This window comes from Rattus norvegicus, chromosome 11, assembly GCF_036323735.1.
Source record: "Rattus norvegicus strain BN/NHsdMcwi chromosome 11, GRCr8, whole genome shotgun sequence".
Classification (NCBI taxonomy): Eukaryota; Metazoa; Chordata; class Mammalia; order Rodentia; family Muridae; genus Rattus; species Rattus norvegicus.
In genome coordinates, this window is record NC_086029.1 from 58,140,158 (window position 1) to 58,166,038 (window position 25,881).

The 25,881-nt window shown below is 43.3% G+C and overlaps 1 protein-coding gene and 1 long non-coding RNA gene across 6 annotated transcripts in view; one reads left to right on the forward strand and one right to left on the reverse strand.

Annotated features, from left to right (window-relative positions):
• Positions 1 to 7,101: 7,101 nt before the first annotated feature.
• Positions 7,102 to 12,678, reverse strand: LOC134481067 (uncharacterized). The gene is made up of 2 exons (XR_010056277.1): positions 12,322 to 12,678; positions 7,102 to 7,234 (listed from the first exon to the last, which is right to left on the reverse strand). It is a non-coding gene; the product is annotated as an uncharacterized LOC134481067 (long non-coding RNA).
• Cep97 (centrosomal protein 97) overlaps positions 12,404 to 25,881 on the forward strand; it is a 34,614-nt gene continuing 21,136 nt past the window's right edge. For 2 of the 5 annotated variants that reach the window (XM_039088372.2, XM_039088373.2), the window contains exons 1-6: positions 12,404 to 12,521; positions 16,204 to 16,346; positions 19,453 to 19,611; positions 21,571 to 21,672; positions 23,438 to 23,551; positions 24,246 to 24,412. In XM_039088372.2, the coding sequence (XP_038944300.1) occupies positions 12,479 to 12,521; positions 16,204 to 16,346; positions 19,453 to 19,611; positions 21,571 to 21,672; positions 23,438 to 23,551; positions 24,246 to 24,412 (728 nt within the window). In that variant the 5' untranslated portion in view covers positions 12,404 to 12,478. Of the gene's footprint in view, positions 12,522 to 13,074; positions 13,213 to 16,203; positions 16,347 to 19,452; positions 19,631 to 21,570; positions 21,673 to 23,437; positions 23,552 to 24,245; positions 24,413 to 25,881 lie in introns of those variants that run through there. The other 3 variants (NM_001107096.1, XM_063270561.1, XM_006248250.4) reach the window with 3 other exon arrangements.

Below are 25,881 nucleotides of genomic sequence, written 5' to 3' on the forward strand. Positions count from 1 at the left end.
AGGAAGCTGGTACTTGACCTAGTCTTGATCTGAGTCAGGAAGCTGGTACTTGGCCTAGTCTTTACCTGAGGTGGTGCATGTAAGCCCCTAGGGTGCTTCAAGACAACACAAGGATTGGACAGACAACACTGAAACTGAATAATGCAGAAAATGGACAATAAATGCTACAAATAGCTTTTTAAAAACTAACCATTTTCCATCTTTGGGGTCCCAAACAGGAATTCTTCACTCCAATCAGCAGGAAGCAAAGATACAAATATAAAATGTCATCCACATCCCTTAAGTTGGGGTAAATGGCTGTGCTCGTTTGATGTGTTATAACTGTTATCATCTAGGGAGGAAAGTTGTTTTTCTTAATTATTGTATATTGTCAGAAATTTAAGGTTGTTTTATTAGATTATTGTTTGATTAGCTTGCACATAAACTTTTTGTTTGTGTTATGTAAAGTTCTAGTTTTGTGGTTCCTATAACTGTTTCTATTGTGTGTAATGTTATTGTGATAACGTTAGAGAAAAGGACAAATTTTTAAACATAAGGGGGGATATGAAGAGGAAATTTCTGGTTTCTTTGGAGACTCAGTTGTGTCATGTGATGCTTTCCTGGAAACTGACTTATAGAGGATGTTTTTGCTGAAAACAGACAGGTGATGTTTTTCTGGAAGCAGCCTGGAAAAAGAGCATGTGATATTTTGCTAGAGTGGATGTGTGGGAGAACACATGGTATTTGGAACACATCATCCAACAAACGGTGGATAATGCTGTATGGTATTGGTTCACCTTGCCACTCTTTGCTGGTCATTTTGGTGACTTCATAGAGAGAAACGCCACCAAAGAACTTCTGGTTCTTTGCAGAGATTGGCAGAGCCTTGAGGTTTCTTCTGGATGGAACTGCTGTTGCTGATTTGTGTGAACTGAACTGCTGATTTCCTGACAACACAGATTGGATTTGCTCCAGAGAACTGTTTCTCAGTAGGTCCACATCCTCCTGTGCCCTACCTTTCCTTTCCACTTCCTCTGGTGGGTGGTATGCTAGAAGAAAGGTTAAAGCATTTTAAAACCCTTATTAAAAGCAGGTTAAAAAATACATAAGCCTACAGTGGTATTATTTTGCTTACACTTCCATATCACAGTCCCATCATTGAAGGAAGTCAGGACAGGAACTCAAGGCAGGACCTGGAGGCAGATACCATGGAGGATTGTTGCTTACTAAGCCTTCTGCCCATGGCTTGCTTAGCCTCTCTCTCTCTCCCTCTGTCTGTCTGTCTGTCTGTCTGTCTGTCTGTCTGTCTGTCTCTCTCTCTCTCTCTCTCTCTCCCTCTCCCTCTCTCTCTCTCTCTCCTTCTCCCTCTCCCTCCCTCCTTCCTTCTCTTCCTCCTCTTTATTTTTCTTTCTTTCTCCCTCCCTCCCTTTTTTTTCTTCTTTTATATTTATTTTACACTGGCCTTGATGGCCCATACCTTTAACCCAGCACATGGGAGACAGAGGCAAATAGATCTCTCAATTTTAGGCTAGCCTGGTGTACAGAGCAAGTTCTAGGAGTAACAAGGATATATAAGTATACTGTCTCAAACAAACATTTATGTTAGTATTTTGTGTGTGTGTTTTGTCTGCATGTGTGTACGTGCACCACTTGTCTGCCTAGTGCTTTTAGAGGTCAGAAAAAAATTAGATTCCTGAGCCTGGACTTACAAAAGATTGTGAACCAATACACGGGTGCTTGGAATGGAACCTGGGTTCTCTGCACAAGCAACACATTCCCTTAACCTCTAAGCCAACTCTCCAGCCCTCAGTCTACTTTCATATACCCACCAGGACCACCTCCTCAGGGGTTGCCCACCCACATCAATCACTTATTAGGAAAATGCTCACAGGCCTGACTACAAGCTAATATTGTTTTAGACTATTTATTTTATTTTTATGTACCTAAGCACACTGTTACTCTCTTCAGACACACCAAAAAAGGGCATCAGATCCTATTACAGATGGTTGTGAGCCAGGATGTGGTTGCTGGGAATTGAACTCAGGACCTCTAGAAGAGCAGTCAGTGCCCTTAACTGCCGAGCCATCTCTCCAACTCCCAGGCTTGAACTCAACTTTGTAGTTAAGGATGACCTTAAACTTTTGATCTTTGTCTTAGTTGGTGTTCTATTGCCGTGAAAAGACACCATGACCAAGACCACTCTTATAAAAGAGAGCATTTGCTGGGGCCTGACTTAGTTTAGAGGGTTTGTCCATGATCATCATGGTGGGAAGCAGACAGGCATGGTGCTGGAGCAGCAGATGAGAGCTTTACATCCTGATCCACAGGCAGCCAGCAGAGTGATTGGGCCCAGGCATGGGCTTTTGAAATCTCAAATCCCACCTCCTGTGACACACCTCTTCTAACAAGGGCACACCTGCTAATTCTTCTTAAACAACTGGACCAAGCATTCAAGCATATGAGCCTATGGGGGTGGGGGTGGGGGCTTCTCACTCAAACCGGTACAGTCCTCCTACCTCCAGGTTCCAAGTGTTGTGATCACAACTGTTGTAGTTACAAACATAAGATTCCATGCCTGGTTTTATAAACTGCTGGTAAATCAAACCCAGGCTTGCTGTGTGGCAGTCATCCTCAGTCTCCTAAATTATTCTTTAGAAAAAAATATATTGGGGGGCTGGAGAGATGGCTCAGCAGTTAAGAACACTGGCTGCTTTTCCAGAGGTCCTGAGTTCAATTCCCAGCACCCACATAGTGGCTGACAACTGTAATCGGATCTGATGCTCTCTTCTGGTGTGGATGAAAACAGAACATGCATATGCATAAAATAAATATATAAATCTTTTAAATCTTTTATTTTATTTTTTAAATTTATTTTTATTTCATGTGTATGGATGTTTTGACCTCATATGTGTCTATGTACCACTTGTGTGCTGGTGCCCATACCTGCCAGGAAAGGCTGTTGGGTCTCCTGGGACAGGTTGTGAACCACTCTATGGGTGCTGGGAATTAAACACAGGTACACTGGAAGATCAGCCTCTGTTCTTATCTGCTAAGCCATTCCTCCAGTCCCCTGAAATCTTAATTTCAGGTCATTTTATGTAAAATGAAATATAATTGCCTTGATTTAAAAGAAATATGTACTTAGTTGTATTTCGGGTGCACTGATGTTGTGCCTGCATGCATGTCTGTGTGAGGGTGTGAGTTATAGTTTTGAGCTGCTGTGTGAGTGCTGGGAATTGAACCCAGGTCTGTGGAAGAGCGGTTAGTACACTTAACGGCAGAGCCACCTCTCCAGCCTCTCTTGTGATTTTTTAAGAAAGGCATCATTTTATAATTTATTTGTGGAAGTGTCTGTGTGCACCTGCATGCAGATGTTTGTGGAGACAAGAAGTTGGATCCTCGAGGTGGGTCCATTATAAGCAGTTATGAGTCATCCGATGTGGGTGCTGGGGACTTAACTCCAGTCCTCTGAAACAGTAGCAAGTGCTCCTATCTATTGACCCCTCTCTCTAGCCCATGAATTCGTTATTACAAATTGAGACTTATTGCCGAGCCTGAGTTCCATCCCCCAAACCCACATAGTAGGGAGACAACCAATTCCCATAACAGTTCTCCGACTTCTACATGGGCACGTCAGTAACTTACTTTTACTACTTGAAAACATAAAAGCCATATATTTTCCTTCAAATGTGATAAATTCAAGCCTAATTACTGAAACACCTTCATCATATGGTAGATTACAGTATCCATAAATGTATCCAGGCATGGGGACAACATGTGAACTCCTAGCACTCCATAAATCTGTGGCAAGACTGTCTAAGAGAGTTTGGGGTCAACCTAGGCAGCAGAGTAAGCGGGTCTCTCAAAAAAACAAGCACACAAATGTTATCTCTCGCAGTCCTGTGATGACTTAGTCTCTTCACTGTGTGTTATCTGAACTTTGTATATAATCCTCTCCTGGAAGCTTGGTGTAAGTTCCCACGCACTACAAGTTTCCTTCCGGGGCTCTTCTACCTTTCAGTCTGTCCTTGTTATATGAGCCGTTTAACTTCTCTAGTCACAGGTTTCTTTGTGGCAGTCCTCAGTGAGAAGCACCAAATGCAAATGAGCAGAAATGAATGCTGGGAAGTTGAGCGAGGCCAGCCTACGTTTGGCCTTGGAAAGTTGAATTTCAAGTGGGAAGGTTTTGTGGCGGGGAGACTGAGGTGATAAAAGGCATTGTCTTGCTTGGTTCATTCCAGGTACAGTGGGCAGATAGATGAATTTGGGAGACAGAGCTGGGGCTTAAATATTCAGTGGTGACAGAAATAGAAGTAGGTCCAAGGCCTGCCAAGAAATACTACCTTCCTGAGGCTTGCAGGTTTAACTAGTAGAATTTTCCAGTTCGGGCTGGAGAGATGGCTCAGTGGTTAAGAGCACTGACTGCTCTTCCAGAGGTCCTGAGTTCAAATCCCAACAACCACATAGTGGCTCATAACCATTTATAATGAGATCTGATGCCCTCTTCTGGTGTGTCCAAAGACAGCTACAATGTACTTATATATAATAAATAAACTAAATCTTTAAAAAAAATTCTCCAATTCATTCAGAAATCGCAGGGCTTGATTTTTTTAGGGAAGAAGACAATTTTAGTTAAAAGGTTGGTGGTTTGATTGTAGATGTAAAATTGGTGCTTGATACAAACAAACAAGAAATGTGACTGTTCCACACATGTGGAAACCCGACTGCTGGGTCACTTGATTCCATGGGAACAGCTAGCCTTTGTGCTCCCTCCTCAGCAACTCAGGGCGGATGAATCAAACAAAGCTCTCTTCCAGCTACTATTGTATACTTGAAAGAGTCTGTGCTCCTGGAGTAGCCTTCACCCACTAATATTTGGGGCTCTCCTTTCTAAATGACTTTGTTAAGTAGGAGAGATCTGGAACCCCCTTTCTCCTCTATGAACTATTTTCTCCACAACCCTCACAGCCCATGCCAGGTATGAAAGAAATGTCGGAGTTGTCAGAATTAAAATGGCATGCCCCTGGGGGTTCCTAATAATGGTGAAACTAAGTCGGGGGCTGGAAAGATGGCTGCACTTGGAGAGGACTGGAGTTTGGTCCCAGAATCCAAATGCACACATGCACAAACAAGATAAAATAAATCTTCACAGGTAAGTCAGGCTGGTAGATTATGAAGGAAAGCTTCTGATATAACAAGGTTCTTTGATAATGTTACTGGGGGGGAGGGGTCCCTTCTTTGGGGGCCTTCATCTACTTAACAAAACAATTTAGAAACAGACTTGAAAGTTCCAGAACAGTTTTATTAGCATTTGAAAGAAAAACGACAGATCAGGCAAGCTGTAAACATGTGCAGCCACTGGGAGAAGGGAGCCGAAGAGGAGGAGAAAGAAAGCCAGGCTCATGGCAGACAGACAGTCCTATGGTAGAAGGTGACAGCCACAGAGATCTGCCCGCCTCCAGAAGCCACCATACCCAGTATGGATTAACTCCGGAGGGAAACAGCAGTAAACAGTACATAACCTTCTACTCTTCAGAGAAATCAGAATGTCATGTCTCCACTCAGGACAAGAGGTATTCCATTTTTTTGACCTTTGAAAGGAATTGCTTTCCTTCAAAGGGTCCCAACAAAGCCCTGGCATCCTCAATGTTTCCTTCGACAATTATAACATTCCCTCCTGGTCCCAATACTATTTAGGAGATGAGATGAAGTGAGGAGATGAATGGATTCATCCATTCCCACCATGAAAATTCAGAGGGTCAACTTCAGACTGGTTCCCCCCATCACGGATAAGCTGTGAACTGGGATTTTGGTCACACCGTCTGGCATAACCTCTAGTAAGGGATGCTAGTTTAGAGGGAGAGAGAACAAGAAACTGGTCCAGCAACCAGAACTTACTTCAGGCATCTCTATTCTCAGTCCCAAACAGGAACCAAGAATATTATTGTTGAGGCCTGCTGCCCGCCTAGCCTAGCTGTAGCCATTTTGTTCCATGCCTGCCAGCTATTTCATATTGTTACTATAACACGCCTGCCAGTCACTGATGCAGAAAAATGACTTGACTGAGAGCAGGGTGATGTTGACCACATAAGGTGTTATGTTCTGTACCTTAGGAGGTTTGGAAGTCTTAAGACATTCCATGGGCTGGAGAGGTGGCTCAGGGGTTAAGAGCACTGACTGCTCTTCCAGAAGTCCTGAGTTTCACATCCCAACAACCACATGGTGGCTCACAACCATCTGTAGTGAGATCTAATGCCCTCTTCTGGTGTGTCTGAAGACAGCTACAGTGTACTTACATATAAATAAATCTTTTTAAAAAAGAAAAGAAATTCCACAACCATAAGCTTTACATAGGACCCATCAAATTAAATGTCAGTTTTGAGTGTCCGGGCTCAATTTCAATTCCTGCCAAGTTTCTAGAAGTGACTCCCCAAAAGCTCTCACACAAAACTGACATCATGTTGAAGACACCTTAAAACCCAGCATGGCAGGATTTTCATAGTTCCAGGATTCAAGACAGTTCTTAAATGTACTGTCTTCATTAGGGTTTTACTGCTGTGAAAAGACACCATGACCAAGGTAACTCTTTTTTTTCTTCCCAGAGCTGGGGACTGAACCCAGGGCCTTGCACTTGCTAGGCAAGCGCTCTACCACTGAGCTAAATCCCCAACCCCCCCAAGGTAACTCTTTTTTTTTTTTTTTTTTTTTTGGTTCTTTTTTTCGGAGCTGGGGACCGAACCCAGGGCCTTGCGCTTCCTAGGTAAGCGCTCTACCACTGAGCTAAATCCCCAGCCCCCCAAGGTAACTCTTATACGGACAATATTTAATTGGGGCTGGCTTACAGGTTCAGAGGTTCCGTCCAGGATCATCAAGGTAGGAGCATGGCAGCATCCAGGCAGGCATGGTGCAGGAGAAGCTGAGAGTGCTATATCTTCATCTGAAGGCTGCTGGGAGAAGACTGGCTTCCAGGCAGCTAGGACTAGCATTTTAATGTCCATGCCCACAATGACACACCCACTCCAACAAGGCCACAGCTACAAATAATGCAACTCCCTAGGCCAACATATGCAAACCATCACATGTACTAACCTTGCATTTTGGATTCTGTGGTTTGTTCCTTGCTCATTTTTTAAAGATTTATTTATTTTATTTATATGAGTACACTGTAGCTGTCTTCAGACACACCAGAAGAGAGCATCAGATCTCATTACAGATGGTTGTGAGCCATGTGGTTGCTGGGATTTGAACTCAGGACCTGTGAAAGAGAAGTCAGTGCTCTTAACCAGTGAGCCATCTCTCCAGTCATCTTGCTCACTTTTTAAAAAACATTTTTTATTGATTCTTTGGGAGTTCATATCATGCACCCGAGTCCCACTCATTGCCCTGTCCTTTCCTGGCTGCCCTCCATCCTTGCAACCTCCTCCCAAAAAGAAAAATAAATAAATAAATAGAAAATAATCAAAACAAAACAAAGCATAGAAAACATCTCATCATAGGAGCTGTAGTGTGTCACAGCATGTCCCACAGTATAGCTTTTTGTCCATAGATTAAGATTTATTTCTGTACTGTCGCTGTCTTCAGACACAGCAGAAGAGGATGACTGAGCTGTCTTTCCAGCCCCCTGTTCATAGACCTTTACCTGCAAATGTTCATTGCAGTGAATCATAGGTCTGGTTAGCAGCCTCTGGCTTCTGCTATAACTACGGGATCCTCACTGGGACTCCTCTCCAATATCCCGTTGTTACTCTTTGTCATGGAGATCCTGCAGCTTTGGATTAGCAGGACCAGCCCTTTCAGGCACCTCCACAGTTCATGGATGGTGTAGATTTGGGGCGCGGGCCAAAAGGAAGCCCTGAATCTGGGCCTGGGTGGTAGCTGACCTGGTCGGTGGAGCAGCTATCCCTTATCCCCACCACCAGAGTGAGCTTCCTAGCACGGCCCTGGCCAGCTCAGCCAATGCTGCAGCCAGCACTGAGCAGGGGCAGTTCTGCTCTCATGCCACCAGAGCCAGCTTTACTACACTGCCCACCTGAGCTGAGGGGCCCATTCTCCCAGGTGCCAGCTCTCACCCCCTTGGGGCTGGTCTATCTTCGGTCTTGCCACTGGGACCAGCTCTACTGTGTTGTTCAGGCAGGGTGCAAGGCCCACTTCCCCAAGTGCTGCAGCTGGAGAGGAGTAGGGCCAGCCCTCCTGCTTTCATGACCTCAGGGCCAGCTCTCCTGACTACCACAGGTACCACATCACTACTTGGTGTGGGTGGGGTGGCGGGGTTGTACTAACCGTTATTGATAACTGTAATGTGTCATAAAAGACAATAATGAGGCCCAGAACTGCATGCTTTGGGCAAGTTCTCCCTGCAGCTGCTGGCTGGCAACACAGACTTTCTGTTTGGCTTTAAGAGTGCCCATGTGGGTATGCACTCATTGATAAGTGGCTATTAGCCCAAATGCTTGAATTATCCTAGATGCACAGAACACATGAAACTCAAGAAGGATGAACAAAATGCGAATGCTTCACTCATTCTTTAAAAGGGGAACAAGAATACCCTTGGCAGGGAATAGGGAGGCAAAGTTTAGAACAGAGGCAGAAGGAACAACCCATTCAGAGCCTGCCCCACATGTGGCCCATACATATACAGCCACCAAACTAGATAAGATGGATGAAGCAAAGAAGTGCAGGCTGACAGGAACCGGATGTAGATCTCTCATGAGAGACACAGCCAGAATATAGCAGATACATAGGCGAATGCCAGCAGCAAACCACTGAACTGAGAATGGGACCCCCGTTGAAGGAATCAGAGAAAGAACTGGAAGAGCTTGAAGGGGCTCGAGACCCCATATGTACAACAGTGCCAAGCAACCAGAGCTTCCAGGGACTAAGCCACTACCCAAAGACTATACATGGACTGACCCTGGACTCTGACCTCATAGGTAGCAATGAATAGCCTAGTAAGAGCACCAGTGGAAGGGGAAGCCCTTGGTCCTGCCAAGACTGAACCCCCAGTGAATGGGATTGTTGGGGGGGGCGGTAATGGGGGGAGGATGGGGAGGGGAAGCCATATAGAAGGGGAGGGGGATGTTGGCCTGGAAACCGGGAAGGGGAATAACAATCGAAATGTAGATAAGAAATACTCAAGCTAATAAAGATAAAAAAATAATAATAAAATAAAATTAATTTCCAATTAAAAAAAAAAAGAGTGCCCATGTGTGTGCTGTGGTGGACTTACCTTGCAACATTCATACATGTCTTTACGAAAAACGTTAGGCTTGCTAGTGCATATCTTTAATCCATGCACCTGGGAGGCAGAGGCAGCTGGAGCCGTGAGTTTGAGGCTAGCCTGGTTTACATAGTGAGTTCCAAGAAACAAGAAAAGAAAAATTCTGGGCAGCGGGCAAGCTGCCCAGAAAAGGGGGATGGGGAAGTGGAAGAGAGGAAGTCATGCTCACAGGCTGGCATGGGCGTCAGCATCATGGCAGACGAGTATCCACATAGTGGGGAAAGGAGCTCTGGAAAAACAGTGAAGCCCAGCATATTAGAAAAAAAAATGCTTAGAAAAGAGGAAGAAGAACGTGTACTGAGAAGCCCACGCCAATTAGTGAAGCTGCATGGCTGTGCTCCATAAGCAGCAGTACTAGGGGCTGGGAATTCTGGGAAGAAAAAGGGTATTATCTCACTAAAGGCTTGAGAGTGACTTATGTTCCTGAAGAGTGGTTTTTGCCTTCTTGAGGGGTTGTCCAGATGCTTGACCTGACCACGTAGAATGTCAGGTCAAAGATTTCATTCCCTGGACCAGAGGAAATAATGTTCCCACGATGAGCCTTTGTTGTTTTGTCCTATACAGAACCAAAAAGCTTCCACCGAGGCCTCCACAGCCATATACACAAACTAGTTCTACTAGGACATCTGTCCAGCCTTTGACTGACACTGCTCTTGTAATTAAATTATTATGACTAAGAAGTATTGCCTTAAAATATGAAATCATCCTCTCCATTTTTGTCTTTAAAAACTTTCCTATAAGCTGAGCATGTTGCTCAATGGTAAATTGCTTGCCTAGGATGTTAAGGGCTTGGTGTGACTGCAGGAAAACAAACAAACAAACAAACAAACAAACAAACAAAAAACCCCCAATGAAACAAAGGCCAACCAAATATTCCCTTATCTTACCTCAACTCTACTGAATATCACTTAACCAGGCTAGTCTTGATGCCATACGATAGACCTATCTCTGAGAGGATGACTTCTGTAAAAATGGTAAGGTTTTACTCACTAGGCATCTGTGTGAGTATGTGTGTATGTGTGTATGTGTGTATGTGTTTATGTATGTAAAGCCTGGAGAACAAGTCGTGAGTCCTCTCTCTCTCTCTCTCTCTCTCTCTCTCTCTCTCTCTCTCTCTGACAGAGGTCTCACTATGTAGCCCTGGCTATCCTGGTATTTACTATGTAGACCAGACTGGGACAGAGATTCGCTTGCACAGAATGTACCGCTTTGTCCCACTTGTTGGGTCTGCTTCCTTGAGGAAGGGTCATGGGGTCACTTATGGGCTGCAGTGGTGGGAAAGGTAATTGGAGATTGAAGAAGTGCAGAGCAGGACTGTTGGGGGCCCACCTGTGTTCAGTGAGCCACAAGTGTTGTCATAAAGCTGTGAATGCAGCCTGATGTAAAACTGTAAGCACACTTAAATCATTTCGTGTGTGTGTGTGTGTGTGTGTGTGTGTGTGTGTGTGTGTGTGTCTCCATGGATGAGATGGCACTTTCAGGAGTGTGGGTTATGGGAATTGAACTCAGATCATCAGTCTTGGCAGCACACTCCTTTACTGGCTGAGCCATCTCTGCATCCTCTCCAACAGTTTTCATTTATGTTGATATCAAGAGAAAAGTTATGGGGACCAGAGGGATGGTTTGGTGGTTAAGAGCACTGACTGGTCTTCCAGAGGTCCTGTGTTCAATTCCAGCAACCACATGGTGGCTCACAACCATCTGTAATGGGATCTGATACCCTCTTTTGGTGTGTCTGAAATATATGTTTGTTTTTAGAAGGAATCTCTGTATTATGTAGCTCGGGATGTCCTGAAACTCACAACATCGACCAAAATGGCCTTGAACTCACAGACATCCACCTGCCTGTCTCTGCCTCCCAACTGCCAGGATTAAAATTTGGGCTACCATACCTGGCTTGCTTTGTTTTCATACATATAAAATAGGAAGGTGTCTACTGGTTAAAAGGAAGGGGGGAATTCTTAATCTTTCTTCAGAAATGGAAAATAAGCTTTAAAGCAATGGGAAACAGAAAAGGTCTTTAAGGGCAATGAGGCCAAAGAGAAAGGGAATCAGGAAAGAGGAAATGCTCTTAGGAAGATGAGCCTGAAGAGCTAGAAGCGAAAGTTACTGGATTTTCCTGAACAGGAATGCTCAGACTTCAGAGAGAGCCCTAGAGTCACTCCCACAGAGAAGCTAAAACGGCTTAAACTTAATTCAGAATTGTCAAAATGGATAGCTGCCATAGAGACTTCTAGCAATGAGTTCTCAAAATCAATTTGTTTTAAACAGCGCCCTTATAATGTGCCAGGTGCTAAAAGTGTCCAATTTCTCAAACACCAAGAGTAGCTTTCAGCATGTTGAGCAGTTGATGAAAGAAAGTGGAGCCCCCTTTGTATGGCTGAGTTACCTTGTAAGCTTAATTTCACTTCCCCTATCATGTTTTGTCCAAAGATTGTTATTTCCAGTTGACTGAGTTCATAGTTAAATTAAAAATGAATCAGCCTGTGCCCTTCCAACCAGGCAAAGTAAGTATTCCTGACTTTGGAAGCTATTTTAAACTTTTTTTTTTTTTTCTCGGAGCTGGGGACCGAACCCAGGGCCTTGCGCTTGCTAGGCAAGCACTCTACCACTGAGCTAAATCCCCAACCCCAACTTTTTTTTTGAATAATTGGAAAAAGTTCTGGCCACGTATGTATCAAATATACTCTTTGATCAAAAGTTCTGTTCAATGTGTAAGAGCCACCATTTAAAATAAAAATACCTGTTTTTGAGGATTTAAGTCTATTTAATTATGTAAATTTAGGTAAACTGTAAATTTTATGTATCCATTGTGACTATCTCATAATATCTGTCATTCCTATAGAGAAGCTAAAACCTTTTACACTTAATTCAGAATTGTCAAAATGGGTAGCTGCTCTAGCAATGAGTTCTCAAAACCAGTTTGCTTTAAATAACGTCCTTATAATGTGCCAGGTGGTAAAAGTGTCGAATTTCTGAAACACCTGGACCCGGAGTGAAATGGTCTATCTAACAATGCTCACCGACCAACTCTAGGTATCAACCCGGGTCTCTAAGCTCTTTACCTTTCACTTTGTAGCCAGAGAGTCCTACCAGGGAGCCAATTGGACCAGCAGAGTGCTGTGCATCCTGGGAGTTGTAGTTTGCAGCGCCCCAATGCTGACTACATGCTCTACAGAACGGCTGAGGACGGTTGCCGGGTGTCATTAGCAAGCGGCAAGTATGGCGGTGGCGCGAGTCGACGGGGCTTTGGCTCCGGGAGAAGGTACGATGATTCCCCGCTCCTAAATTCCAAAGTTTACTTCACTAAGACATATTAAATAGTTGCTTGGTGTAAAGAAGAAGCCTGGGTTTAGAGGTGCAGTTTTGGACCAGTTCTTTTGATGAGGGGCTGTAGGCAACACGGAGGCGCACTCCCTACTGGGAGTTGTAGTCTCGCTCTCTGGTCCAGTCCGGTAACATTGCAGTGAAGGCTGGATGAGGGACTTCAGTCCCCAGGACCCTTTGCGGTGCCCGGCGCCTCCGTCCCGCGCTCTCCTTAGCCTGACTGGGCAGTGGGCTTCAGACTGCGGTGACCTTTCTGGGACGTTTACTTTGAGTTCCGAGTGCCCACGGGAAATTAGCAGAGTCTTTTTATTTCCCGTACCTCTCCTTCTCGTCGGTTCGGAGAACGTTCAGGAAGCATCTTATCTGAAACCGCATCATAGTATGCTTGAACTCTTCTTTGGAAGTGGCCAGTAGCCGTGATAGAATCTGAGAATGACCCAGACATGCGTTGTACCCCCGTCATTCTGCAGGCCGGGTCCTGGAGTCGAGTTTGGTCTTTGTTTGGCAGAGCTTAGGTTGGGGGTGCGCCTGTGCCTGGGAGATGCCTCCGTGGGGCGCCGACCTCAGAGCTTTTGTTTTGGTAACACTCTGAGGCGTGGTGGCAGCTGACTGAATTGGGGCAGACCAGGGTAGGTAGAGTTGAGGCTCATAAGCTGGCGATCCTGAATTCTAATGGGGAGGAGTTCGGCTAAAAGATGTGTTGACACTTAAGAATTGTGTGCGAACGCTAGGTGCGCTTTTCCAGAACACTATAGTTTTCATCTTGAAGAAGGGGCTCACGACGCCTCACGTGATAAGAAGACCGAAAAGCATTGACACCCTCTAGGAAAGCAGTCCCCAAAAAATTACATCCCAAGGTGGTCCCAATCTAATCGAAAATTTGAAATTAGCAGTTACTCAGGCCACGCCCCCTTTCCTAAACCTTCCTAGCTCACCAAGACAACCCACAACAGCAGCAGTTAGCATTTACAGAGCCATCCCCCCTACGCTCAAAGAGCCAGATGATATTTTGGGTGCTTTTCTCCCATTATCTCATGTATTTTTATGTAGAACAATGTTTATATTATATTCCCCCCCCCCTTTTTTTAGACAGGGTCTCATTATGTAGCTGTGACTGGTCTAAAACTGGTCTAAAAGCAAGAAATCCTTTTGCTTTTGCCTCCTCAATGCTCTGATTAAAGGTGTGAGGTGTACACGTGGCTCATTCACTTTTTTTTTTTTTTTTTTTTTTGGTCGTTTTTCAAGACAGAGTTTCTCTGTGTAGCCCTGGCTGTCCTGGAACTCATTCAATAAACTAGTCTGGCCTCCAACTCACAGAGATGCTTTTGTCTCTCAAGTGGCCTCCCAAGTGCTAGAATTAAAGGCGCTTGCCACCACTGCATAGCTGTTTTGTTTTGAGACAGGGTATCAATCTATAGCTCTGGTTTCCCCAGAATTCACTATATACATGAAGCTGGCCTCGAAATTGAAGATGTGCTGGTGCTTTAAACATCACCTGACTGTCATCTATGTCTAGTGGAGTAGAAAAGTTACCCCAGAGGAAATGGAGGGGGAGAGGCTAAGAGAGTGACCATTGAGGCTAAGAGAGTGACTTAGAGGAAAGACGTGGGTGGACACATCGGGGAGGCAGTCAGCCTTTAGGAGAGGGGTCTCAGTTACCAAACCTGCCAACCCCTTAATTTGGGGGACTTTCGGAGAAGGAAATAAATGAGAAAAAGAGAAGGAAACTTGTCCATAGTGGTTAGCCAGGGGAGCTATAGTCTGAATTTGTGCTATAGGTGTTTTATTGAGCGCTGCCTGCAACCTTGTGAAATCAAAATCATTTTATTCCATCAATTAACTATACTGTGATTTTCAAAAGTACTTCAAAGTGGCGGGGAGATAGTTTAGTTGGCACAGTGCTCGCTGTACAAGCACGAGGAACCAAGTTCAATCCTCAAACCCAGGTAAAAGACCCAACGTGGTGGCAGGAGCTTATAATCTCAAGTGCTGGGAAGGTGAGTATAGGCAGATTCTTGGGACTTGTTGGCCAACCAGCCTACTCTACTTATGAGCTCCAGGTCAGTGAGAGACCCTGCCTCAAAAAACAAAGTGAGGGCTGTAGAGACGGCTCAGTGGGTAAGAGCGGTTACAGGGACAGCATTCAGACTGGAGTTCAAACCCCCAGAATCCATGGGAAAAGCCCCAGCACCTAGTACTTTGGAGGCTTGCTGACTTCCAGTCTAGCACTAGGCTTTCAGGTTCAGTGAGAGAGTGTGTAAAGAAAGATTTACAGAACAGGACACCCAGCATTCTCCTCTGGCTTCCCTGGGCATGTGTGACATGCACTGACCCCAGTCCCCATATACACAGTGTTGGGCTCTTGAAAATATAGTTAGGTTATAAACATTTTGATTTCTATAAAAAAAAAAGTTTTAGGACCTGGTGCGATGATAGCTTTAATTCCAGTATTTGGGAGTTGAGGGAAAGAAGATCAGGAGTTCAAATTTAGCCTTGGATACATAGAGAGTTTATGCTAGCCTCGCCAGCATCAGACCTTGTCTGAAAACAACAGCAAAAGATAAAACAAAACAAAACAAAAACCCCAAACAACAACAACCAAAACCAATCCAAAACAAAAGATTGAAAGATTAAAAAAAGGGGGAAATAAGCCTTGAGGTGGTGGCACCCGCTTTTGTTATGCCCAGTTCTTGAGAACCCCAGGAGACCGCCAGAGATCAGGACACCACCCATGTAAACACACAAGAGTTCAAAATTGGGATGCAACCTTCCCTGCTTGGCAGGTTAGGAATGGGACGCCCAGGTTTGGGGTTTATATATGGGAAATGCATAGGCTGGGGCTTTCAAGAGGGTGAGGGCTAAAGGAATGCTATCCTTTCAAACTGATAACGTTTGTTCAGACAGCAAGAAGGGACCATACATCTGGAAAAGGACTTTTCTGACGTGGGAAGAAATGATTCATTTCATTATCAGTGACCAGTGTATTTTTACAAGCTGGCTACAGCTTGTCTGGGAGCCCTTGGTTGTCTTTCCCATAGATTAAGAGTGGAGGTCTTATCACTTTAAGGGCATTAATTTTCTGCCTCCTTCAAAGACAGGAGACATCTGCACCAGGGGATTGTGCTGGTTGTTTAAGTCGGTGCTGGGAACTCAGTGCAGAGGCAAGAGTGAGCTGCCGTTTGTCTCTTCACTTTAGTCCCAGCACTAGGGAGAGAGCTGGCAGATCTCTAAGTTTGAGGCCAGCCTGGTCTACAGAACGAGTTCCAGGACAAACAGTGAAACTCCTAGAAACCCTGTCTCAGAAAATTAAAATAAATCCCAGAAAAAAACCCAGAAATCAAAACACCAAATACCTCAAAAGAAACATCAATCCTGTTTTCTGAATGCTTATTATTAAATACTAGAGTGCACTTAGGGCTTGCATGCAAAGGCTCCCAGTAATTCATAAATTTGAAAAAAAAATGTGGCATTAGAGCTCTGGATTATTGTACGTTTAAACTTTTGATACTTCTTGTGCTGTGGTGTAGTTTTAAATGTGTTTACATGTTTTTCCCCTCAGTGTGAAATGCTAAGCTCAGTCCTCAGATTTGCTTTCTAACAAGATGTTTTCTCTTTTCAAGGATCAGTGGTAAACTGGTCAGGGCAGGGACTGCAGAAATTAGGGGCCAACTTGCCCTGTGATGCTGATGTTCACACATTGATTCTGGATAAAAATCAGATTATAAAACTGGAAAATCTGGAGAAATGCAAACAGTTAATACAGGTGAGTATGGGTTATATAAGACTCATTTATTTCTAAACAAATCCAAAAAGTCACACTCTACATGCCTGGAAAGCAGTAAGTGTCGCCTTCAAGTTTTGTATGCTAGCTTCTGAAGGTGAATACATGTGTTACACTTACAATGGACTAGAAAGAGAAGCATTATTAAAAAATGAAAACAGGGCTGGCAAGACAGCTCAGCAGGGGGGCTGGAGAGATGGCTCAGTGGTTAAGAGTACTGACTGCTCTTCCAGAGGTCCTGAGTTCAATTCCCAACAACCACATGGTGGCTCACAGCCATCTGTAATGAGACCTGATGCCCTCTTCTGGTGTGTCTGAAGACAGCTACAGTGTACTTATATATAATAAATAAATAAATCTTAAAAAAAAAAAAAGACACCTCAGCAGGTAGGAGTGCTTATGTAAAGGTCTGAAGACCTAGGTTTGCTCCCTGCCACAGGTAGGAGAGAACTGACCGACTTTTGAGACGATGCCTGTGATGTTTGCATGTGTGCTCTTGCAAATGTCTGTGCATGCATGCGTCTGCATGCTCTTGCTCTCTGTACACATATTTTAAATTTCTTATTTATTTCACTCTTTATAGCTGTATCTTTCTGTATATCTGTATGAATATATGCAACATGAGTATGAGTACATGCAGAGGCCAGAAGAGGAGATCAGATTCTTTGGAGTTGGAGTTAACTACAGATGGTTGTGAGGCACCTGACTTGGTGCTAAGAACTAAACTGATATTCTGGAAGAGCAGCATTTATGTTTGTTTTTTTATTGATTTATTCATTTATTTATTATATATAAGTACACTATAACTGTCTTCAGACACACCAGAAGAGGGCATCAGATCTCATTTTCTACAGATGGTTGTAGAAACCGTGTGGTTGCTGGCATTTGAACTCAGGACCTCTGGAAGAGCAGGCAGTGCTCTTAACCACTGAGCCATCTCTCCAGCCCCACACTTATGTTCTTAACTGCTGAGCCATTCTTCTATTCCCATAAATAAATACATATTTTTTAATATTTATTTATTTTATGTATATGAGTACACTGTAGCTGTATTCAGACACCAGAAGAGGGCATCAGATTTCATTACAGATGGCTGTGAGCCACCATATGGTTGTTGGGAATTGAACTCAGGACCTCTGGAAGAGCAGTCAGTGATCTTAACTGCTGAGCCATCTCTCCAGCCCCATAAATACATATTTTTAAAAGGCACATTATATGTTGATAAAATACTGTGTTAAGGGGTTGGGAATTTAGCTCAGTGGTAGAGTGCTTACCTAGCAACCGCAAGGCCCTGGGTTCGGTCTCCAGCTCCAAAAAAAAAAAAGAAAGAAAGAAAGAAAGAAAGAAACAAACAAACAAAATACTGTGTTAACCTAATTTTAACGTCATATTGGGGTAAAGAGTTTATTCATCCAGGAATGTTGGGCTTGAGGATATACTTGAAGGCCAAGGCTTAGCATACTCAAAGCCCTAAACTACACCTAAACAGAACAAAGGAAAAGGGAGTGCTTATTTGGTTCCTTTTAGTATACCTATCATAGTCCTTGTTTGTGACTGAAATGGTATGACGATAGTATTCATAGAGCTAATATTTTCGAGTTGAATAAAAGATAAGATAAAGAGTATCTTTAGGAGACAGCTCAGTGGGTAAGAACACTGGCTCTGCAAACACACAGCCTTGAATTTGGATCCCCAGCACCCACACTAAAAGCTGGGCACCGATGCATGTAGTATACATTTAACCTGGTCATTGGAGGGGAGAGGCAGGCAGATCCTCAGAGCTGGCTGGCCAGCCAATTTAGCCAAAATGATGAGCCTGCAGTTCAGTAGAGAGTCTGTCTCAAAGCAATAAGGTGGAGAGGGACAGAGGAAGATACCCAAAGTCCTGCTCTAGCCTGTGTATGTATATAGATGGGCATGTGCACCCCCCATACACAAGAATGCAACACATAAACATATACACACACGCATGCAATGACCCCAACATACACCATCCACACACAAGTATCATTAAAAATTGGCAACAGACTTATTAAGCTTTATCTGTATTTTTGAAATATATAAGCATACATTGATTGTGTATGATACTGCGTTTCATTTGTCTGGATATGTATATACATATATTTTTATCATTTTCATCACATTACCCTCTCTTGATTTCTTCCACTCCTTCTAATCCCATTTCTCTTCTCTTCTCTCTTGTTTTTCCGTGTCTTCTTTTTCTCCTCCTCTTTCTTCTCCTTCTCTCCCACCTCTCTTTTTGTGACCAAGTGAATTTCATGAGGAACATGAGTGAGAATCCATTTACGGGAACGTAGACACCTCACCATGGCTACACCCCTTGAAGAAAGTGTCTTTCCCTTCTCTGTCAGCCACTGTCTGTTATTCCTCAGTGATTAATCCTTGGAAGGCATGGCCTTCCAGGCTCCTCTCCACACCTCCAGCTTGTTGAGGAGCTCAGTCTTACGTGCTGCTTTGAGTTCCAGAGTACAGCAGCCATGTGATACTCAGAAAGCACTATCTGTTCCCCGCTTTCCTCCTGCCCTTACATTCTTTCTAACCTTCCACTGCCCTCCTCAATGTTATAGATGTCCCGTTTATGGCTGTGCATTTTAACAGATATTTGTTTCCAGCACTGAGACCAGTTATGAGTCTCTGCAGACACCACCAACTATTGCAAAAGAAGCTTCTCTGAAAACAGCTGACGGCCGCATTGTTCTGTGGGTGTTTATGCAGTCAGTTAGGAGTCTGATTGATAGGTACATTCTGTCCATTAGCAAAAGCCATCAGTAGCTTCTAGGGCTATGCCATCCCCTGCCATGGGCTTTTGACTGGGTTTATATGACCACACATGAATTTCTTGTGGTCAGGCATTAGTTGGTTACCCCATATAACAACAGATATAAATTTATCTATACTTTTGTTGATTAGAACAATAGACTCCAGTAGTTAAGCTGTAGGTGATAGATATGTATACTATGTGTAAACTATAAGTTAGGTTTGTGTATTTGGGAATGTTTGACCATCTACCAGGATGTGTGGAGATATAGATTTTGTTTCTAGGAATAATAATGTTCTCCTTTCACAGTTGTCAGTGGCTAATAATCGCTTGGTTCGGATGATGGGTGTGGCCAAGCTGACTCAACTCCGAGTGTTAAATTTACCTCATAATAGTATTGGCTGCATGGAAGGGCTGAAGGACCTCGTCCATTTGGAGTGGCTGAATTTAGCGGGCAATAATCTGAAGGTGAATGGCTTTCTTCTTGGTAATTATCTTTTGAGATTTTTGTTGTTGCTGTTGTCGTTTTCTGTACATGTTCTCTGGGAAAAAGAAACTTGGCAAGTATAGAAATAAGTAAACTAAAAAGTGAAAGTGTCTACTTCTATAATTGGTATCAACACACACCTTCAAAAGAATCTATATCGTACTCGAAAAAGTAAATAAAATACTAGAATGATGGGGAAGGAGTTACCCGCCACCCCAGCCAAACTTTTAAGTACATTTTTAATGATGAATGGGAAAAAGGTCTGCCACCCAGGAACTGTGTAATTTTGTTTCTTTTTTTGACATTTATTTATTTATTTTAATTTATATGAGTACACTGTAGCTGTTCTCAGACACACCAGAAGAGGGCATAGGATCCCATTACAGATGGTTATGAGCCACCACATGGTTGCTGGGAATTGAACTCAGGTCTCCTGGAAGAGCAGTCAGTGCTCTTAACCACGGAGTCATCACTCCAGCCCTGTAATTTTGGATGTTAATAACCATTGCTATATCTTATTTTCTGGGAAGGGGACTAGAGGGAGTTATAATAATAGTTGCCTTTACTGAGCACCTGCCTTGTGCTATGAACTTTTCTAATCACCTCATCTGTAGTGAGCTCATGCCAGCCAGTGAAGTAGGTATAGTTACTATGCTTATTATACAGGAAGGGGAACTGAGGCCAGAGAAATTAATAACCTATCCCAGCTCATACATCTAAGAAGTTGTAGAGCCCAAAATTTAAAAAAAAAAATCATTCTTAGAGAATTTCATATGATTTAGAGCATATTTTGATCATATTTATCTACCATTCTTTCCCTAAATCTTTTCACTTCTGTCCTCAACTCCTTACCCAACTTGATGTTGTCTTTTTCATTTTAAAACGAACCAACTGAGTCTAATTTATACTGCGCATGTTCCTGGGTGTGGTGTCTGGATCGTGGGTGACTCACTAGGGGTCATGCTCTTAAGGAAAACTATCCCTTTCTTAGAAGCCATTGTCTGTAGGTCCTCAGGGGTGGGACTTAGAACCTCTTCTTCCCTCTATGCTAAGTGTTAACTGGCTTGCTCTTGTGTGGGTCTTATAAGATAACCACAGCTGCTGTGTGTGTGTTCATGGGTGCAAAGGTCCTGTCATGCCTAGAAGATGCTGCTTTGCTTTGATCCTCCCCAACCACAAAGCCAGGATTTAACATAGGCTGTTTGACTTCATTCTGATTTTGTAAATTCTCTTCTCTAGACACAGATGTCACTGAACTTTCTTTGGGATGTAGATATTTGCGATGTTAGGAATTGCTTGGTAGCCTTGAAAGCTTGCAACATGGCTTCTTTCTTTCTTTCTTTCTTTCTTTCTTTCTTTCTTTCTTTCCTTCTTTCTTTCTTTCTTTCTTTTTATTTATTTATTTATTTTTAATTCATATTTTTATTGGATATTTTATGTATTTACATTTCAAATGTTATCCCCTTCGCCCCCTCTTCCATCTCCCCTCCCCTTCCCCCTGCTTCTATGAAGATGTTTCCACTCCCACCCTCCCACTCCAACTTCAACACCCTCGAATTCTCCTAAACTGGGGAAATGAGTCATCACAGGACCAAGGGCCTCTCCTCCCATTGATGCCAGATAATGCCATCCTCTGCTACACATGCAGCTGGAGCCATGGGTTCCTCCGTGTGTACTCTTTGGTTGGTGGTTTAGTCCGTGGGAGCTCTGGGGGGCGGGGGTCTGGTTGGCTGATACTGTTGTTCTTCCTGTGGAGTTGCAAACCCTTTAGCTCGTTTCATGGCTATTTTCCAAACGTTGCTCTCCCTCCCTTCTCTGGCTCAGCTCTGCTGTTGTGCTTCTAGTGACAAGAGGAAGCGGGGCTCAGCTGAGAGAGTTAGGGAACACTTCGTCTGTTGATTTGAAGTGCAGGGAATGACATGATGCTTTTCTTGTGACAGACCATGGAGCAAATCAATAGCTGTTCAGCTCTGCAGCACCTTGATTTATCAGACAACAACATACCCCAGATAGGTGATGTATCGAAACTGACAGCTCTGAAGGTAGGTGGGTTTTCTGTAACTTCTTAAAAAAAACATAGATCTAAAAAAATGACTAAAAATATTGTTTCATTTTGTGTGTATGTAGGTTTATGTGTTTATTTTTTCTATTCTCAAAGATGCTGTTTTCAGTACTAAGTATAACTTAATTAACAAAGTTGATTTCACTTGATACATGGAAGATGGAGAAATGGCTCAAAGGTTAAGAGCACTGGTTTGATTCCAGAACCACATCGTGGCTAACAACTATCTGTAATCCTGGTTCCAGGCCTATAATGTCCTCTTCTGGCCTCCACAGGCACCAGGCACACACATGGTACATGACATACATATAGGCAAAACACCTACATACATAAATCATTAAATCTAAACTAAAAATCATGATATAGAGCTTTTTCCTGTATTTTGCTTAATTGAATATTATTAGCATCAGATAGACTCTTTAAGCTTTAGAAATGGAATGTGAAGCTCCATGTTTTCTCTATCATTTCATAGCAACAATAATTCCAAACAATTTGACATATCCAGCTATCCCAATAAATGCTAAGAGAATTCAAAAAAATGGTTGGGGGGGTTGGGGATTTAGTTCAGCGGTAGAGCACTTGCCTAGCAAGCGCAAGGCTCTGGGTTTGGTCCCCAGCTCCGAAAAAAGAATAAAAAAAAAATGGTTGGATATTTTGTGCATTTTTCCTTTTATTATACCTCCCCCAATTCCTCCCCAATGGTGTGCATGTGTGCATGTGTGCATGTGCGTGATGGATGTGTACATGTGTATGTGGTGTGTGTGTGTGTGTGTGTGTGTGTGTGTGTGCGCATATGTGTGGTAGATGTGTATGTGTGGTACATGGTGATGGGTTTGGATGGAGACACCTGAGTGGAACAGGATGCTGGGTGTCTTCCTCTATCCCTCTGTACCTTATTGCTCTGAAATAGACTCTCACTGAACTGGAAGCTCACTTCTTTTAGCTATTGACTGGCCAGAAATCCACTTATTTTTGCCCCAAGTACAGGCATGAGCCAGCATGCCCAGCTTTTTACATGGGTGCTTGGGATTTGATAATAGATCCTCATGGTTGTAAACACTCTTATCCACTGGGCTATCCCTCCGGACTAACTCCATCCATCCATCCATCCATCCATCCATCCATCCATCCATCCATCCACCCATCCATCCATTCACCCAGCCACCCACCCACCCATTCACCCACCCACTCAGCCACCCACCTACCCACTCATCCATCTTTCATTTATTTGTTTATTTTATTTTGATAAGTGTTTTTGTTTATTTGTTTATTTGTTTATTTGTTTTTCTTCTCTTTTACTTTTGGCTTTTCGAGACAAGGTTTCTCTGTGTAGCCTGGCCATTTTGGAACTTGCTCCATAGATAAGGCTGGCTTGGACTCAGAGATCAGCTTGCCTGTGCCCCACGAGTTCTGGGACTAAAGGCATGTGCCACCATGCCAGCCTTTACTCTGACATTTTAAAAGGAAAGGAATAGCTATGTTGGAAATTGCTTTGCATATTAACTTAAATTGCATAAACTGTAGTGCATCGTAGCAGACCTCAATACTACATCAACCACATGTTCTTGGGTAAGTCATAGGTCTTGTTGGCCAGAGACCACTTAGGTGCCTTGTAAGTGCTAATCTTTGATTTATGTGTGCTGAGAAGTTTAACAAAATAAACCTCTTTATTTTTGCATGTCCCATTTTGGCATTATCAAGTTAATTTATTTGTACTTTGTTGATTTGTATTTTTTTCTTTCAAGACCTTGCTTTTACATGGAAATATCATCACTTCTCTCAGAATGGCACCTGCTTATCTACCCAGGAATCTTTCGATACTGTCTTTGGCAGAAAATGAAATCCGAGACTTAAATGAGGTAAACTGTGAAGCTCTTCTGTGGGATCCTGGAAGGAGAAGTCCAGGAGTCTGTGGGATCTAGGACAGGGAAAGGCCAGGAGAGATAGGAAAGGTTCTCGAGCTCCCTTTTAGACTGGGGCCATCGTGGGAGAACACGCTGCTATGGTGATACACTTGGCTCTACAGTGTCACTGTTTCTCTTTCTACCTTTTCCTTACCCTGGCAGGTCACCAGGCTGAATTTCAGTTGTAATACTGCAATGCGCTGGTGATTGGCAGCAAAGAGACATCTGCTTTAAAGGGCCAATGAGGCTACCTGTCCACCTTTCCCTGCTGCTGCTATATTCTCAGATAGGGTTTTCTCAAGCCAGGCACCGTCTTGCATGTCGGTAACATTAGCACTTGATCACAGAGGCAGGAAGATTAGAAGCTAAAGGTCAGCTTGGGCTAAATGATATCATGTCACAAAAGAAGGGCTATGGTTTTCTTAACTAGGAAACAATGATGATACTTTCCTGTTGTTCAGGAAGGACACATGGCCAGGTTCTTAGAGCTGTAGAAGTCAGTGACTAATAGTAGAATATTGCTTGATGCTCTTTAAAACAAGAGGGAAATTGTGACATTCTCAAATGCTGCCAAAGTTATGTGGTCATCGGAACCCTGAGCTTGACACTGGACATTCATTTTGCTCAACAAGGGTGTCTTTTGTTGCAGATCTCATTTTTGGCCTCTTTAAGTGAACTGGAACAGTTATCAATCATGAACAACCCTTGTGTGATGGCTACCCCGTCCATTCCAGGGTTTGACTATCGACCGTACATTGTCAGCTGGTGTCTGAATCTCAGAGTGCTGGACGGATATGTGATTTCTCAGAAGGAGAGGTAGGCATTATCTGTTTACCATGGCACCAATCATGGGAGTTTGGGGAAGATCAGTTCTAAAGTTTCTAGTTTGCCACAGATTGTTGGTTTTTTTTTTTTTTTTTTTTCTGGAGCCAAGGACGGAACCCAGGGCCTTGCGCTTGCTAGGCAAGCGCTCTACCACTGAGCTAAATCCCCAACCCCAGATTGTTGGTTTTTTGTTTTTTGTTTTTTTTCCCCTTTGAGACAGGGTCTCTGTGTAGCCCTGGCTGTCCTGGAACTTGCTCTGTTGATCAGACCAGGCTGCCCTTCAACTTAGAGGTCTGCCTGCCTCTGTCTCCCAATGCTGGAATTAAAGGTGTGTACCACCACCATCTGGCTAATCAATTAATTAAAGTGTATCTTTAAAAATTGAAAATGCTGGTGTAATTGTAGCCCAGAGTGTTTGTTGGGTATTTAGGATTACCCCTCCTTTCCTAGGAAGGATAGGAAATGAGTATCAGAGCTGGGAGCCGGTGTGTGGTGCATGCCAGTCATCCCAGTACTTGAGACATAGAGGCAGAAGAGTTAGGTGGTCATTGCCATTCTAGGATACACTGTTGGTTCTAGAGTAGCCTGTGCTACATGAGATTAGTTTTAGGGCTAGGGAATACAACTCATTTGTAGAATGCTTGCTTACCATGTTTGAGGCTCTTGCTCTGCAAGCATGAGGACCTGAGTTTGAATCCACATAAAAACTGGATATACCAAAATATCATTCATTAAAAATGAACCCACATAAAAAGCCAAGTATAGCTTCTCATACTGTAACCCCAGCATGGGGAACAGGGTGACAGAAATGTGTGGATCATTGGCTAGCCAGCAAATAGCAAGCTTCTATTTTACTGTGATTATATTTTTAAGCCCCATTGTTTCATAAAACTGGCCATGGTGGTTCATGCCTATGATTCCAGTATCAGAGAAATGAAACCATGAAGATCAGAAATTCAAAACCATGCTCAACTACATATATAGTGTTTCAACTGGGTATGGAAAAAGGGGGGTGGAAAGGGGGATGGAGAGTTGGCTCAGCAGATATGAGCACTGGCTGTTTTTACTGGGTTCTAGTTTCTGCATTCTCTTGGTAGCTCACAACCAGCCATAACTCCAGTACTGGAGGATGCTTTTTAGCATCTTAAAATATCAAGCAAGTTGGTGTCACAACACTGGCAAGGTGAAGGCAGGGAAGGCTAGTTTTAGCTATATAGCGAGTTCAAGGCCAGTCCTGGCTACTTGAGACTTTGTTTTCAAAAGCAACAAAAAAATTAAACAAAAACACTGGTCTGTTCCATTTGTATACCCTATAGGTTGGCCATGCTGACTGTGTGCTTGACATCTTTTTCTCCCTTTTATCAATGCTTACATTGGTGGTTGGATATGGAGATGTGATCAGATTCAGTTTTGAGGATGTATGTATGTATGTATGTATGTATGTATGTATGTATGTATGT